At 42.1% G+C, this 16934-nt stretch overlaps 1 protein-coding gene across 1 annotated transcript in view; it reads left to right on the forward strand.

Moving 5' to 3' along the window:
- Positions 1–101: 101 nt before the first annotated feature.
- Positions 102–16934, forward strand: part of faf1 (Fas (TNFRSF6) associated factor 1) — a 71525-nt gene continuing 54692 nt past the window's right edge. Inside the window, exons 1-6 of the mRNA XM_008299504.1 lie at positions 102–392; positions 5017–5085; positions 8074–8120; positions 10449–10714; positions 10829–10920; positions 11246–11337. Coding sequence (XP_008297726.1) covers positions 333–392; positions 5017–5085; positions 8074–8120; positions 10449–10714; positions 10829–10920; positions 11246–11337 — 626 coding nt within the window. The 5' untranslated portion in view covers positions 102–332. The remainder of the gene's footprint in view (positions 393–5016; positions 5086–8073; positions 8121–10448; positions 10715–10828; positions 10921–11245; positions 11338–16934) is intronic.

A 16934-nucleotide genomic window follows, 5' to 3' on the forward strand; every position in this document is an offset into this window, starting at 1 on the left:
AAAAAAAAAAAGGAAAAAAGATTCGAGTACTAACTTTACGTCCTCGCTTTGAGTGTTTTACGACAGCTTCGGTCGCGTTTACGTCACCGTAAACCGCAATGGACTAGCTGAGAATAATGATATGAGATAACTGAACACTGTAACGCTACTTTACTGAATTCTGTCCACCTGAGGCCGTCGAATCCCGATAAAGTTAAACATTTCCCATTGAGCGGCCTTTGTCTCCGCGCCACGGCTAAATAAATAGTTTTATTGATTCTCAGTGTCCTTCTGTGAGGCGAGAAAGCGACGAGAGCCAGTGGAAGAAGAATTGCTTTTAGCCAGTCATTGCCATGGCCTCCGAAAGCGGCGACAGCAACATGGACAGAGAGATGATTCTGGCCGACTTTCAGGTGTGTCTCCTTCTTCTGTGCCTAATATTATGCTCGGTAACGTGTCGGCGGTGGGTGAAGTGCTCCGGGCTGATGTCAACAACAGCACACACGACCTGGCCGCCGTCGTAAACAGCAGCTTTCTGAGGCTAGCACAGCGAGCTAACACACTGACAGCTCGCTAACCTGACTCTGAACACACTTACTAGCTGCGTGCTCGCTAACTAGACAGCGGCTCCCCAAAGCTGCCGACGCAGACTGCGGAGCGTTTTGTGTTTTTCGCCGGTTTCGAGTTTCCCTGCTCGACACACGGTTAGCTAACGCGGAGCTACGACGACGCTCCCGGTGACTGTCAGCTTGTTTACACGTCGCCTGTTGTTTTGTTTCACAGCCTCGTTAGGAACCGTGTCACCCTCGAAGACAGCAGCCTCTCTAACCCAGTTTGCAGTTCAGTTGAGACGTTAATCTCTTCCAAACTGGCAGTAGTGAAGCATGCTGTTTATTTTATCAGCGCTAAAACAAAATGTTCTCCTAATGAACTGCAGGCCTTCTCTGTGGTGCCTCCTCCAGTGTTGTTGTCGCTTCGTGTTTTCAACCAGCAGCTTCACTTTAATCATGTTTGACAAGAGAGTTAACCAGCACTGAGGTGTGTGTTTTCCACTGTTTGATCTGAGGGGAATTTGGATGTTTATTAGGGCTGAACAACTTCTGATCTGACTTCCACATTCACTGTGCAGTAGATTTAAATATGACAGACTATTATCTAGTGAGGACACAGCAGAAAGAGGATGGCATGAATTTGTAAAAAAACATTGCCATGACAGCTTAAACCCAGACGTGCTGAATAATATATGAGGTGTGGCTGTTAAATAATAAGACTTGTTTGACGACAGATTTAGTCGGATTTAAGGTTGGCGAGGTAACGTCAGATTAAACTGTGGCTGTCAGGACCACACTCAGACTAACACTGAACATGGACCAACTTCAAGATAACAGATCAATAAAAACCATAGCCTACTGATCACATAAAATCACCGTTCCTGGAGGATCCCTGGAGCTCAGTGCACAGACAGTAAGAGGGGAAGGTCAGCGTTTATAGAGATGCATGCAGTTTCAAGGCCATTGTTTTATAAGCATCATACATTTTTCAGATGGGGCAACTGGAAATCTTGTGGTGGCAAATAAAAGCCAGAAACCATAACTGAATTTGAAGAATTGTATTTGTAGTGTAGCGGCTAAGCTGTGTCAGTAGGAGAATTAAGAAATCGCACACTGACGTTTTGTGGTTTCTTATTTAACTGTGATGTGCATAGACTATTTCAGAAACAGTTAATATTATAATTAATGGTCATATCTTTATTTATACAGCACATTTCAAAATCCAAGTTAGACAGGGCTTCACAAAATATCAAAATAAAACAGATATGAAATCACAACAAACCCAACAAAGTGTAAAACCAGCACAGTGGAGAAACAAAGTGTTAGAGATATTGAAACACATGACACAGTTCAAAGGAAGTTCAAATAAAACAGGAAAGGTTCACCGATAAAAGTCTGGCTGCGTTCCAGTAGTCATGCTATCATACTTTATCGTACGCCAGAAAAAAAGATCTGCTAAGTCCTAATACACAGTAAGTCAAATGCAGTCTGCCAGAAATACACGGATGTTATACTACATTTGATTTTTTTCAATATGGAAGCCAGCTGGCGTTTCTGACCCACAATCCTCAGTGACACGGTTACATCACGGCGTCTCGCACGAGTATAAACAAGTTTTAGCTGCTGACAGCAGACAGACCGATGACGGCTCAGTTCACTCAGCAGACTGCGACGGTCAAAGTTTAAGGGTCGCTATCATGATGAAGCAGTGTGTCCCAACTGTATGCAGACTGCCTGAAACAGCGCGAACTTTGCAGCTGTGGTACAAAAAGACAAAACATGCAATTTGGAATGCAGCCTGTGTTTTAAGAAGAGATTTTTGAAAAGATCACAGACTCACCCGACCTGATTTTCTCTGGCAGATCGTTTGAGAGCCCAGGGGCCCCGAATGCAAACTTTCTGTCCCCTTTAGGAAAAAAAAAAAACCTCTACCTGCTGATCTCAAAGTGTGTCCTGGCACATACAGTTCTAAAAAGTGAGAACTGTAGCAAGGAGAGCCTTAAAGTAGATGCTAAAATCTTAAAATCTGTCCTTAAACATACTGCAGGTCAGCGTAAAGAGGCTGAAACAGGAGCGATGTGATCATGTTCCTTGGTTCTGGTTAAAAGTTTTTTGTTATTTGGGTGACTGCTGTTCAAAAAGAGAAAAGAGATGCTGCAAATTATTTGAAGGGGGGAAAGTTCAGCTATAGGCAAAACATCAAGTTTATTTAGGAGTTTAATGTTGAATAATCTGTCCTTGTGTTACGACGGTTTATACAACAACAGCTAAGTATGGCACAATAAAATGTGTTTTCATTGTTACGGGGCTGCATTTAGTTCTATTTCGGTTTAATAACTAGAAAGGTCACGTTCTGTAACGCATGCATATTTCCAATATTCTCACTGCTGCAAATTTTCAGCAGTGAAAAAGGCAAATAGGAAAAAACAGCAACTCGTATGCAAATTGCAGCCTTTGCAGTTTTCTAATTGCATTGTGTTAAATTGCAATTTTGATGTGAAATCGATTAATTTCTCCTCCCTGATGTGTGACTCATTCGGATTAAGACAGGCCACAGGTTTAATTAGGCCACTGGCAGCAACACGTCATCACACGTCGCAAAGACAGTTTATAGAGCTAAAACTGCAAAGAAAAGAGTGTTATTGTTTATTAACACGCCTCCTCTGAAGTCTAAGTTATTAGGGCGCTACTGTAGCATTAAGCCCCGTGCAGTCCGACAACGCTCAGACATCAAGGTGATAATTTTCAAATGTTTGAACCAGTTGTTCTCTCTCTGGTTAGATGTTTTCAGTTTTATTTTGCTGCTGGGGCGTCTGATTCGGATTTGAGTTGTGTTGCGTGAAACCAGAAACTTCATTAAAATACACAAAACAGTAATTTCTTATAAAACTTCAAAGGTACTTAAAGCAGCATTGTGAGCACTTTAAACTGTCAAGTGAGAGTTCTAATTTGGAGTTTGTTTTTCCCTTCAGTCTTACATTTTTTATCTCCCGTCGTGTCCGAGTCAGTTATCAGTAAGAAACAGAAGCTTATGGGTGTGATTTTGAAAACATCACACTGTCTGCAGCGTTTTCTTTTCTGGAGACTCTTTAAACCGGTTTTTACCTTTTAAAAGTAAAAATTGAAATTCATTTTCACAAAGGTGGGTTAACCAAGCGTAGTAATCCTGGTTTTGTGGAGCACCTGTTGCTTAGAGATGTCACACATTTAACAGGTATTTTACTGCTCTGCTGTACAAGAACAACTGATTAAAGGCGGAAAAATACTCGCAAAACCATAGTTTTACTACCTACAATCCAAACATTTGGTCTTTGTGTGATAAAAGTCTGTGTTTCTGTTGTTTACACAGCGACCCAGTGTTGGTTTTAAACTCTTTTTGTTATCTGTCATACCCAAGTTATTAAAATTCTTTTTACCTTTAACCGTAGCTGGCAGAGGCATACCACCGGACCTCTGCCTCAATAAAATAATCACATCCTTAGTTTTATCTTTTATTTAAATAACGGTTGCAGATGAGTTCATAAAATCGTCTTCCTCCTGAACCGGAAGTAAACCTGAATCAACAGTTTAATTCAGGATGTGTGTGTTTAACTGCAGGTGTCTACAGCTGATTGTATGAACTGTTAAAACGAGCAGATGAAATATAAAACTCTTCTGGAGCACCTGCGGCACAGGTGCAGGTATCTTTGTGTACAGCATTTACAACAAGGTTTAATGATTTAGAGGCAGAGTTAATTAAAGGAGGTTCAGCAGAGGAGTTACATCACCGTCAACTCATAAACTTGAATCACAGTCAAAACTCTTTTATTGTTCCCCTTTCACCGGCTTCTGGAAGGATTTTATGAAGGAAAGAAGTCGCGGTGACTGATCTGACACCAGTATTTGCCTGCTCTTGTTCTCGGTACAAAAAATGCCCAACATTTGAGCATCCCAGAGCTCGACAAGCTATTTCTCTAAAGGTTTTCTTGCTTTAGGCTGTTGACATTTAAACGAGTGTTAATGCTGCTGACTTACTGCCCCACTTTCTCGTCGTGCAGCATTTGTGCTACATGTGATTCTGCTTATTTTACATTTCAGGAGGAATACCAATAGATAACGCTATCTATAACGATATCATGAGGGCTGCAGTTGATATCGGTGTGTCCCAGTGCACTTTTGGCACCGTAATCCTTTTACACTTTGAGGAGGACGCTTTGTTTGGACCGCTATGGAAGCTTTAGAAATTCAAGGTGTCAGTGTGTGAACAGTACAAACTCCAGCAGCTGACAACTGCTACTTCTAGCATCGATAGTGTGTTTTCCTGAACCTTGGAGATTAGTTTCTAGCAAGCTCAGTGTATGCAGAACTTCTATTCCTCCTGTTTTGTTGTGAAATGTATTTTTTCTGTCACAGCAGATCTGAATGTTACATATAATAAGCTGCAGCAAAACCTCGCACAATGCCTTTCTCTTTTGTAATTCACTGTTTTTTTTCTTTCTTCCCACAGGCTTGCACAGGAATTGACAACATTGCAGAGGCAATCACTCTGTTAGAGCTTAATAACTGGGATTTAGTGGTAAGTTCATTATCTGCAAGCTTTGGGCTTTGCTCTTGGACATGCAGGCTTAGTCTGTGTGGAGTATGAGTTCAAGAGGGCACTTAGCATCCAGTAGCATCATTTCATCCCCTGGTTTTTGTTCCCCTCATGGCAGCAGCTATGACAGAAAATGCGTCCCGAGAGGCGCGATCGAGTGTGTGTCGTATTTAGAGAGACGCTATGAGAAAGACGTGTCCTGCCAGGTTCATATTAATTCACGATGAGCCCCTTACAGCGTATTGGAAGGGGTCAGTCTATATTTAGAAAGATGCTGGCAGCAGTTCAAAGCAGGCAGCGGCAGCAGCAGGACAGACGGCGAGGACTGGACTCGCTGCAGCTGTAAATCTGATGACTTGCAGTTCCTCCGCAGTAGGTGTTAGTTTTTGTAAAAAAAAAAAACAGATCTGCTTGTGGTTTCCTGGACGTTGAGTGGAGACGGTAAAAATAGAGCTGCTGGGACACTTCCCCCGAAATCTGCAGCACTGTCTCCCCCAGAAAAGGCTGGAAAATGGTCAACGTATCCTCGATGAAGCTCTAAACAAACAGATGCATGCATTAAATATATCATTTGTTGTGTGAATTACTACTTTTGCGATCTTTGATGCTAAGATTTTTGTTTCTTTAGGAGTGGATATGTTTTTTATTGCAGGCACAATTGAGGAATATGCTTTGTAATAATAATAATCGTTATTTATAGAACAGTTTTCAAAATTCAAGTATAGGGCAACAAAATAAAACAGACAAGCCATAAAATCATCAAAATTCACACAACATGGCGTATAGAAACCCAGACGGTGAAAGAAAATGTAAAAAAAATGTTGGATTTGACAGCATTTGACGTTTGGCAATGTGACCGCTAACTCATATTCATGTAAGTTCAACAAGCAAGATTGGGTCAAAAACATAAAATACAAGTTTGTCAATGAGACGAAGTCATTTAAGGTGAAAATCTTAATGGACAAAGATCTTTTAAAGTGTCCTGGAAGCTGAGGGTTGCTGCATTCGTCCCAGCCTTTTATAAATTATTGATGTTTCGTCCTGAAATGCGCTCGGTTCGGCTAGCGGACCTCGTCCTTGTGACTGCTACAATATAAAAGCTGTGAGGCAAAGTGCTGGGAAGAGTCGGCTTTATGTGAAGAGGTGGAGTTGCATTTATTCACCCGTCCTGTGTCCAGGTGTGCTGCAGGTGCCATGTATGTTTAAAAAAGAAACAGAAAATCAAAGTTACAAAGCACTCAAAGAAATATTCACACAACTCCTTCAGTATAATCCACTTCTCCACCGGCCAGTGTGCTCATATTTCTTATTATAATGTGGAGCCAAATACACTGTTTGCCTTTCACATGCACAGAATCTGCCTCATCCTGGTGTCTGTCATTAACCACCTCTACCAATGTGTGTTGTTGAACAGTACTGATGACAAACACCAAGCAGCTACTCCTATTAAAACAGCCACCCGTTAATTTTAGTGTCACTTATCTGTCAACTTGTATTTTCTGAAACAAATCCAAGATGCCTACACCCAGTTTTCTCAGCTAAGGAGCAGGATATAAACTTTACAGCTCAGCAGCGGGTGCAAGAGTGACTTTTTGTTACTCTAAATTTATTCCAGCGCTTTTCCTGAGGGTTTCGGTACATCGTGCAGCCTGTTTGTACAACATGTTGTCGCTTTTAAAGGCTCTGCACGGCACACATTTTGATTAGTCACAGAAGGAAAAGCAAATGCTGCTAATAGCCGTAGTAATGACTCCGTTCTGTTCAGGAGTCCCATTAAACCGGGAAAGTACGCCTGCGACCCAGCATGTGTAATACCAGGACCTGTCACTGATTTTCTAGTTCCCTGTTGTGACACGTCAGAGTGATTTTAACAAAGAAAAGGGCTGTCATCTCTTTGTATTTTAAAGATTATCAGTATAAGCCACTGGGGGGAGAAACCGGTTAATAACACAGGAAAGTGCAACGAAGTCGTGCCTGTACAAGTGAATTAAGAAACACGAGTGTTACCTTTAAAGCAGCAGAAATCATCATCAGAAAGGGGAATTTTCTAACTCTGACAAAGACTCTTGTTTGTGGCACTTGCAGACATGCGTGAGGTCAGAAGATAATGCTGCATGAAAGGTCAGCCGTGAGATGTTTAGCAGCGCTGGGAGGACTGAGGCGGCTGTTCTCTTCATTTAACTGACTGCTTCATGAACCGTTCCTTTAGCAATATCTTGAAAAGTGAAATGTGCATCGACACACACTTACTTCCCTTTTTTGCTTTTACGTTTTTTTTCCTTCGTTCAGCACAAAGCAAAGCCTGGACACCAGCACAGAACGACTAACTGTAGTTTGCTTGTTGTGCAGCGCAGAATAGTGAGCCTTCTGGAGAAAACAATCGATTGTCCGTTCAGACAAAAGCTCGCCGCACAGCTGACAGTCGTTGCATGTGTCCGTTCAGTCCTCTTTGTTCCGACCGCTCGCTCTCCTTGAATATTCCAGCTCTGTCACGTTTTGCCAGCATTTGTTTGGAAACTTTGTGCCAGCACATGTCACAAACTCACTCTGATGTTTCAAAGTCCGTCAGTATAACTGGTGAATGTTGCTCCGATCAGGTTTGTGAACATTTAGGTACCTAAAAATAAGAATTCCCAAAGGTTTCAAACCACAAATGATGCATTTTATAGGATTATATGACATCGTAGAGGCCAGAAGTCATCATTCGGGGATTGCACACAGTTTGTATGTTTGAGTTTTCTGATGAATGATAATAAAATAGTCCTGTTAAAAGTGATATGAGTGAATGTTAGGATGCAGTCTTTAAAATGTCCAGACAGTGTAGAAGTGCTTACTAGTCTTTTTACTCCTTGTGCATCGGCTGCTGTTGCACCTTTTGTCATGGTTACTGTTTGTTTTTACTGCCTATCTGGGAAATGCAGCAGCGTCGTCGTTGTGCATCACGGTGTCTACTTCTGCTTTCGTTTACAGGCGGCCATCAACGGGGTGATACCACAGGAGAATGGGATCCTACAAAGGTAATAAAAAAACGATGCTGGGCATTCATATCACGTTTAATCAGAGGAAACGTATCAGCTGACTGTGCTGCGCTGAAGGAATGTCACCTGACCAGCATGTCATGCCGAACTTCAGTGCACTGTTGTGTTTTTGTTACGCTAGCATGACTGTGTAAAAAGCTATACGGAGGACGCCAAGGAGATGTGAATACCTGGGCACGGGGGTTGTCTGTCGTGTTTGCAAAACAGCTTTTAAAAAAACACAAAAAACAAAAAGATCAGGAAATATTAAACCAAGGTCTGATTGTATTACCAGTAAATTGAAATCCTCACCCCAGCAATGAGCTGGCAAGGTGAACTCTGTGCAGATTTGGCACGAATACATTTTCTGCCTTTTCAAATAAATGACGTTTAGGATGTTAAACCTTAAAAGACATGTTTGTAGATGCACATCCACATGCATCGATACATGTCCAGCACATAAGGCAGAGGCTGCAGAGCTGGAGTGTGTTGCTCCTGCTATGGTTTCTATTCTGCTGTTTAATAGAGGAATGATATAAAAGACTGCAACTGCAAGGACACTTTCTGCCAAGAATGGAGTTGTACACAGTTTCTGAATAGAAAAGGTTTCTTTAAGAGGCTTTGTGCCCTTCACTTTCCCTCAACGGTTAGTTGACACTCGTGAATGCAATGAGCTAATCTAAACCCTCTCAAACTGGCGACGTTCTGTTAAACCGTTTTTATTTTGTGTACACACTCGTGCGCATGCATGCATGTGCTGCGATGTGGCTAAGGCCCTTGGGCCATGAGAATATTGCTGGTCTTTCTCGAGGGCACACATTGCTCTGAAAGGAAGCTGGCTGGCAGCGTGACCAGCAGCCAACACATTTACTAAATGGCTGGCATTGGTATGAGTAGGCTGGCGTTGCCCAGTAAACAGACTCTGATGACGTGACCTGAGCTGGGGCCAGTTGGAGGTTTCGCCAGCACTCCTGTCGCAAATGCATTTCCCTCCTCCCTTGTGTCCTCTTCACTCGGCAGAATTATAAGAAGCCTGTCTTGTCGGTAGGAGCGTCAGAAAATCATTTCCTTGTAGAACTGGATAGAAATCCTCAGTCTCCGGTGTAGACAGGTTGTCCACAGGTGAAGGCCTCGACAGTGTTTTCTGCTTCAGGACACCTCTTGTACGGGAGTAGAGCGCCATCTAGACGTTGGGAATCCCACAACTGCACCCAAACAGACATTTAACGGCTTTTAGAGTGAAAGTGCACTCAGAGGCTTTTTGAACTTGTGTCGACAGCTCTTCCAATAAACAGTTTTTGCAACATCTTGAGCAATTCTAAGAATCATCTTGACCAGACCGCTCACATTTTTTCCTTAAATGTTTGTCCTGCTGCCCCATTAGTATATCATCTTTATCTCACTGTCACTTCACAACACATTAGTGACATGATGGCAGTCTGTCTGGTGCACCTGAGTGTGCCAAATGCTGCACCTGCAATTACGACCACGGCCGTTAAATCTATATTCCACATTGTATGGACAAGGCTTTCATTGGGAAAGTTTGTATTATTGCACGCAGACATAAGAAATTAACAACATCACACTTGTTTTATGTCACAAAGGAGGATTAACTCGAGGTTTTACAAACATTTGTTATTGATATATTACCTCAGAACAAGCTAACACATGTCAGCTTTTCTCAAATACCTGGTTTTCTGCATTATTTGAGCATTAAATCTTCATCTAAGTCACAAATACAGATGCACTGAGCATATTCGTCGACGTCCATGCCTGTATTGAGCATGCTAAGGTTGAAGATGCAATTCTAATTTAAAGAAAAAAAAGACCACTAACGAGTGGGTTAACTTAGCTGCTGCTCACTCCGGTGGCTTGGTGGAGGAGACAGTTATAATGTGCTCCCATAGAGTCGGGTTAATTTGCCTCCCCATTGGTGCGGCCTGTTTGTGGAGGTTTTGTGTCAGTCGACCTTCGCCTCAGGACAGTGACCTCACCGAAGTTGTGGGCCAAATAAAATAGAGCCTTTGTTTCGAAAGCCCGAGTTTGGCACTCTGCTCTCGCAAGACAGTTGCTGCTTACACTTCAAGGAACAAAGGGCACACTTTGTTCATCGTTAAAATAAAAAAAAAAAAGACTTTATTTACTGTGTGCAGCATGGGGAATATGCTGACAACAAAACCATGTGAGAAGTGAGCAGATACCGTAAGACAGAGCTTGTTTTTGTTTCTCAGAGCATTTTGGTGGTTTCTTTCATCTCTCTTCACTGGTGTCTGTCCTTCACGGTCTTTGATAAAACATGATTTTTAAAAAATATTCTCCTCTGTGCAGTAACTTCTCCAGCGAGGCGAGCCAGGCCAGCATGTACGGACCTCCCAGCCACTCAGAAGCAGCCGATGCAGCAGCAGGAGGCTCAGTTCCTCCTCCCTCCTCTTCGTCTTCGTCCTCCTCCCCTCCGTCGTCCTCGACCTCGGCGTTTTGCCCCGTCAACCCCTCCTCCCGACACATCGTAGAGCGTCAGTCCCGGATGCTCAACTTCAGGGTGGAGTACCGGCAACGCTCTGTAGAGCTGGTACTGGAGGAGGGCCGCACAGTCGGTGAGCACGCCGACTAACGCAGCGCACTCAGAACACAGTTTTCACGCTGCCTTTTAGTGCACGAAGGGCTATAAGTAAAATGTTCCTCTGCACCTTGTCGTTTCCAACTCGCAGGAGAAATCAAAAAAATCCTCGAGACAGAGCTTGGTGTCCCAGTGTCCAAAATGCAGCTGAAGGGATGGAAGAGCGGCGATGTGTCTGACAGCGTGAGTGAAAAAGTTCAAACACACGATGGCGCATTAAGAAAAAAGAAAAGCACTGATGCAAGCTAAGTCTGTTGCTCCTGTTTATCTTGTTCTTTTTTTATTTGTTTTTTTGCAGTTTTAACCAAAAGCACACAAGAAACACCACATTATTAGCAATGTTTTGTTAACCACATTTGTAATTCTAGCTTTGTAGTGCAAGTTAGAGGCTCCCTTCTCAATATTCATACATAGAAAATGATGCATTGAGATGTCCTGAGCACAAATGTCCTTGTTGTATCTAACAGAACCAGTTTGAAGTTGTGTGTGTCTCTGTGTTTGTAACCAGACGGTGCTGAGAAGTTTACACCTGCCCAAGAACAACAGCCTGTATGTCCTGACCCCAGACATCGCCCCTACTGCCAGCACCAGCAAAAACAGGTATTCAGGCCACCGCACTCCAGCTCTTCTTCTTGTTATGTGCTATCTCACAACAGATCGTCTTTATCTTCTCATGCTGGTACCCATACTGTGTCTGCACTCATGGCTCACGTACTGTAAGGTGTTTTCCTGCTGCGTCAGTGGGTGCAGACCGATTTGGACTTAGCACACAGTTCTGTTCATACTTCAACAGGTATGAGTCGGTCTGCACCACAGACGGTGGCATAGCCCCTCGTATCGAACACAGAGAAAGACAAGGAGCTTTTTGCACTTATAGGTTAAGCTGAAAGTCAATGTGAGTATTTCTGAGGTGTGTCGAGCACAGAGGACAGACATAGCACAGGATTTCTGCAGAACTTGTAACTTCCTATGATGTTTGGGTGTGCAGAAATCAAAGCACCGGCAGCCACTACTTCACTTACAACTCCTCTGCAGCTGTGGAAAGCATGACTCTGCTGTAAGTTTGTGAGGACTCAAGGCTGTCCTGCTGGTAAAATCAGCATTAAGGTTCATTCACAGATACTTTCCACAAGTTTGCTTTTCTGCAGACTCAGGAGAATAACCCACAGTTCATAGCAATGTGATGTTAAACACTGGGTTAGAAGGGGAAGCGTTTAAAAAGCTAAATGGAAGAAGCAACTAATCACAATTCACATCTAAATATTAATACATAGCTCACTGGTGATTCACAGCCACAACAGTGTGAAGTTGTTTGTCCTGTTATGGCATCATGATGATCAAACATAGTTTTCCTTAAGATAGTAAAAACTGTGACAATAAATATCTACAACTATGATAATAACAAACATGTTTAGGCATCATAAAGCAAGCGTGTTTATTTAGATAGCACCTCATCGTACTCGAAACGTATTCAAACTGCTTTTAAAAGCGTGTGAGAATTCATAAAGCAGAGTAAAACTAAATAAGAAGAACAAACTGTACAGACGAGTGGAATAAAGTGAATGCAAATTTTGGGGAATAGTTAAAACTGATCGGCTAAAACAGCGTAAGATATGAAAAATAAGAAAGTGTACAAAATAAAGTATGCAATGAAATAGAAAGAAGCCCTTATAATTAGGGAAATAAAACTGCACAATACAAGTACTGGCAGTTTAGGAAAGACTCTAACTAGATAATTAAAAGCAGTGGATTAAAGAAGTGTCTTTAACTTGCTTTTTTAAAAAAGTGGAGCAGCTTCCAGTAACGTCATGACTAAACACTATTCCACTGTGTCTGCAGACTGACCTGCAGATCTGAGAGAGCTTACAGGCTTCAGCAAACATATCTTTACTATATTTTAGGCCCAGAACATTCAGAGACTTACAGATAATAAGAAATCCAGTTTTATTTTTGGAAGCCAGTGGAGAGCTCTTAGAATCAGACTAATGTGTTCTCTCTCTTCTTGGTGTAGCAGCATTTTGTCATGTGTTATTGCAAAGTTATCTCATTCCAATCTACAACTTTGTGAGCCTTTGCAGCCTTTAACACTTGATATCGCAGTACCTAAGAGTGAACACCAGGTGGCGGTCTGCGTCCACTTACGAAGAGGGAATCCAGCAAGTCCCATTTTCATTGATCTATTAGGACGCATTGACCTGCTGGCGAGCATTCATTTTCTCACATCCATTGTGACATTTTGAGAGTCTGCTGCCACAATCTTGGCGTGTTGTGTAAATAATCATTTCCACCTCGCCTCTATGTGTTTTTCAGCCCGATATTGTTGCTTGCTGAAGGTTGTTTTACGTCTTGCTCCTCAGCAGCAGCTTAAATGACGTCCTCATCCTATGCATTTTAATCCTTTTTTGTTTAAATCACTGGCAGCTCGCTGCACAAACGCCGCCCGGTGACAATATAGAGGCTTCGTGAAGCCGGCGTTCTCCGTCCAGAGGTTGTTGCGGTCGTCTTAGTGGATGCACGACAGTATTAGCAACCTTTCCCTCTGAAATGTCAGGCAGCTCAGTGTAAAGTCACGGCAGTAATATAATCACAGGTGGCAGCTGAACAGATGTGATTGTCCTTCCATCAGTATCAGGTAAACCTCATCCGAAGAAAGAACATTTCCCCTCTCGTTTTACCTCTTTGCTGTGGGATCGTGTTTTTATTTTAAGGTGCATTGGAATAGTAAAAAAAAAAAATAGACAGAATGGTGCAGTGAATTACGTTAATTTCCACATGCGTGTTTTTTAATTTACCGCAATACGTAGGTGGTTGGACAGCTTGAGTTTGTGCGAGTGTTTGCCGTGTGTCGTCGTCCCGTTGCTGCGTGCCACTGTATCGCAGACATTTCTAGGCCGAATGAGGGTGATGAGGATGCACGGCGCCGCTCCCGTAATTATTAAAGGAGCGGCTCGTATTTTTAGAAGCTCGCGTCTCCGAGGACGTCGTCTGTGAGTCAGTGAGCAATAAATAAATGCATTAAGGGAGATTAAGTAGTTTTAAATCGCAAGAGGCGCCATTAAACGGTGAAATTATGCACCCTGAAATTAATAAAGTAGATGGTTTTTTTTTTTAAATTGACGTTTGATCTGCGTTAAAGACGAGGACAAAAGGCGACGTAGGCTCTCGGAGCTATTCTTTTCCGAGCAAACAGTGGCGTTATCGACCTTTTTAAGATTTGAACAAAGCATCTGTAAGTTGCGAATCTCCAAATTAAAAACACTCCTCCAATCCTCTTCTGTTTAGGAAAGTTATGAAGTAGAGCAGGAACACTCAGGGACACTTTTGGTATAACATTCTGTGAGCCAGGTTTGCTGTGTCTCAACGAATTGTTTATTGAAATTTCCCGTTTTATCAAAAAGAAAAGCAGACTTGATCTTTTGACAAATTCCGGCAGCCCTCCTCGCAGATTCATGTGTTCAGGAAGGAGGTTTTCTTTTTTTTTCCTTTCTTTCTTTTATAGCGTTGCGTACAATCGCCCCAGTTTGTTGACCGTGGATTCGAAATAAAGAATTGTACTCTCTCTCCCTCCACCTCCCCCCCTCCATCCACCCAACCCAAAACAAGCATCCACATGTCAGCAGAACACATGTAAAAGAAGTCATTTGGCAGTTTGCCGCTTCGCCTGCTAGTTAGGCTAAGTGGTAGTTATATTGTGTTGGCAGCTAATGGCCCTCATCTCCCCAGTCTTCCCTCCCCTGCTCTGCTCTCCTCTGCCTCTCCTCATCTTCTCACTCCCCCACTAACTGCTGTGTCTTTTTAGCAGCACCGTTGCCATTTCTCCAAGTGTCATCGATATCATTTTGGGTGTCAGGAGCTCATTATTCCGTGTGAGCTATTTCAGTGGTGGACAGTTGGGGCTGAAAGGAGTGGGTGGGCTCCCGGGTGTATGCACATGCACATTTGTCTGTATAAATGTGTGTGTGTGTGTGTGTGTGTGGCGACCCTGCTGTCACACTGGGAAGAGGATAGGTGACAGATCACAGAATATGAGGGGAGCGTTCCCCCCCGTAGCGAGACCAAACAAGCTGTTAGCTGGCAGTAAAAATAAACCGTGGTCGCACCGTTACATCCACAGTATGTGCAATTTGTGCGCGGCGTCTGCAAATTTGTTGCCGTAGACTGCGAAGGCCTCGAGCCTGAAGTTTGCAGGAAGCACACATTATCAGCAAAGCATCGGCTCAGGGCACTAATGTGTTATGATGGATCTGATCCGGTATCGCTGCCGTCTTGTTTACAGCCATAATTGAATTCCTCTTCCTAAATTTCGCTGCGACTTTGACACAACTCAGATGCTAATTTTTACTCAAAGTTGAGTCTGTCACACAGATGGCTGTGACTTATTGTCTCATTATTGCAAGAATTAAATAATTTCTTCTGTTTTTGGTTTCACTGCTGTCATGTTTACGTAATATTACAGCCACAGTTATTACACAGAATTGAATTCCCCCTCCTAAATTCAACTGCACCTTACTTTTACTCATTTCTACTACTTAAAATAGAGTCCTTCACACACATGGTTGTGATTTATTGTCTCTTTATTGCAATAATTAAATAATCTCTTATGTTTCTGGCATCACTTCCATCTTATTTGCATAGTTTTGCAGCCACAGTTATCACCCACATTTGAATTCTTCCTCCTAAATTCAACTGCAACTTACTTTTTCTCAGTTTAACTACTCAAATTAGATTCTTTCACACACATGGTTGGGATTTATTGTCTCTTTATTGCAGGAATTGAATAATTTCTTCAGTTTTTGGTTTCACTGCTACTTCATATTACAACCACAATTATGACCCACAATTGAATTCCTCCTCCTAAATTCAACTCTAACTTACTTTTTCTCAGTTTAACTACTCAAACTAGAGTCTTTCACATACACGGTGGAGATTTATTGTCTCTTTAGTGCAATAATTAAATAATCTCTTATGTTTCTGGTGTCACTGCCGTCTTATTTGCATCGTATTGTAGCCACAGTTATGACCCACATTTGAATTCTTTCTCCTAAATTCAACCCTAATACAACTTAAATGCTCACTTTTACTGTATTTGCTGCTCATATTAGCGTCTGTTACACACGTGGTTGTGATTTATTGTCTTTTTATTGCAGGAATTGCATAATTTCTTATGTTATTTTGGAAACAAAGCTCCAAATATGTGCAAATCGTGACTCTTTTGTACTTTGGCGTGATCTTATACATCACAACAACATTTAGTATTCTCTGACTTTAAACAAGCCAAACCCACTGCAGCACTGCACAGGTTCACATTAGGTCAAAAACCTGATTTGCTTTGTTTTTAAGCTGCACTTCCTTCGAGTTTCATGCCTCAACCAGTAAAACCTGCCTCTCAGCTTCTCCTCCCAGCTTGTGATCATCATCATCTAATTAACCATCATAAACCCAAATATAACAGAAAATCTAATTAGTAACATTTTATAAAACTAAATTCATAATTTCCGTCTAAGTTGTCTGTTTGTTTGTCTTAACTTGGATGGATTTTGCACACTCCAAAGCCATTTTCAAACAGGCATCCGGCAACAATGTTTGCTTCAAATATCCACACGCGCAGTCGCCTCTTTATTAAGTGCACTTGTACAATCTCATGCAATTTGGTGCGACAGCTCTGCCACAAATTCTGCCGCCTCTTATGAAGAAGGAGCGATGACGACGTTGTGTGAATTCATGCGTGTGTTTAAGGCCAAGGTGAAAGGTGGAGTTGCACAGACAGGTGGTTGTAATCTTTCAAGAGGGAGCGGCAGAATATTGGTGCTGTTCGGTACAACACATCAAAACAAAAAAACTCAGATTACACACCTCTGTGAATGTGTCAGAGAAGTTGTTTTGGGTGATATTACACTGTGTAGGTGTGTGTAGTATAGTGGAACATCTTCAGCTTTCACTCAATTAAGATCGGGCGCCAATTTAGTTTAATGTGCAACAAAACACGCTCGGGTGGAAAATATCAATTTTACAGCATCATAAATCTCTAATGTGTGTTTTGTGGGATCCAACAAGCATTTTTTTGTCTTCAAATAGAGTAAATACACTTTGTGAAATAACATTTTGGTTCAGATTTGTTTTGCTTTGTTTGTTTCAGCGTCGTCCATCTTTGCAGCTTTATCGAAAAAGACCTGAATATGACTTACAGAGACATAAAG

Source organism: Stegastes partitus, unplaced genomic scaffold, assembly GCF_000690725.1.
Source record: "Stegastes partitus isolate 25-593 unplaced genomic scaffold, Stegastes_partitus-1.0.2 Scaffold1426, whole genome shotgun sequence".
Taxonomy (NCBI): domain Eukaryota; kingdom Metazoa; phylum Chordata; class Actinopteri; family Pomacentridae; genus Stegastes; species Stegastes partitus.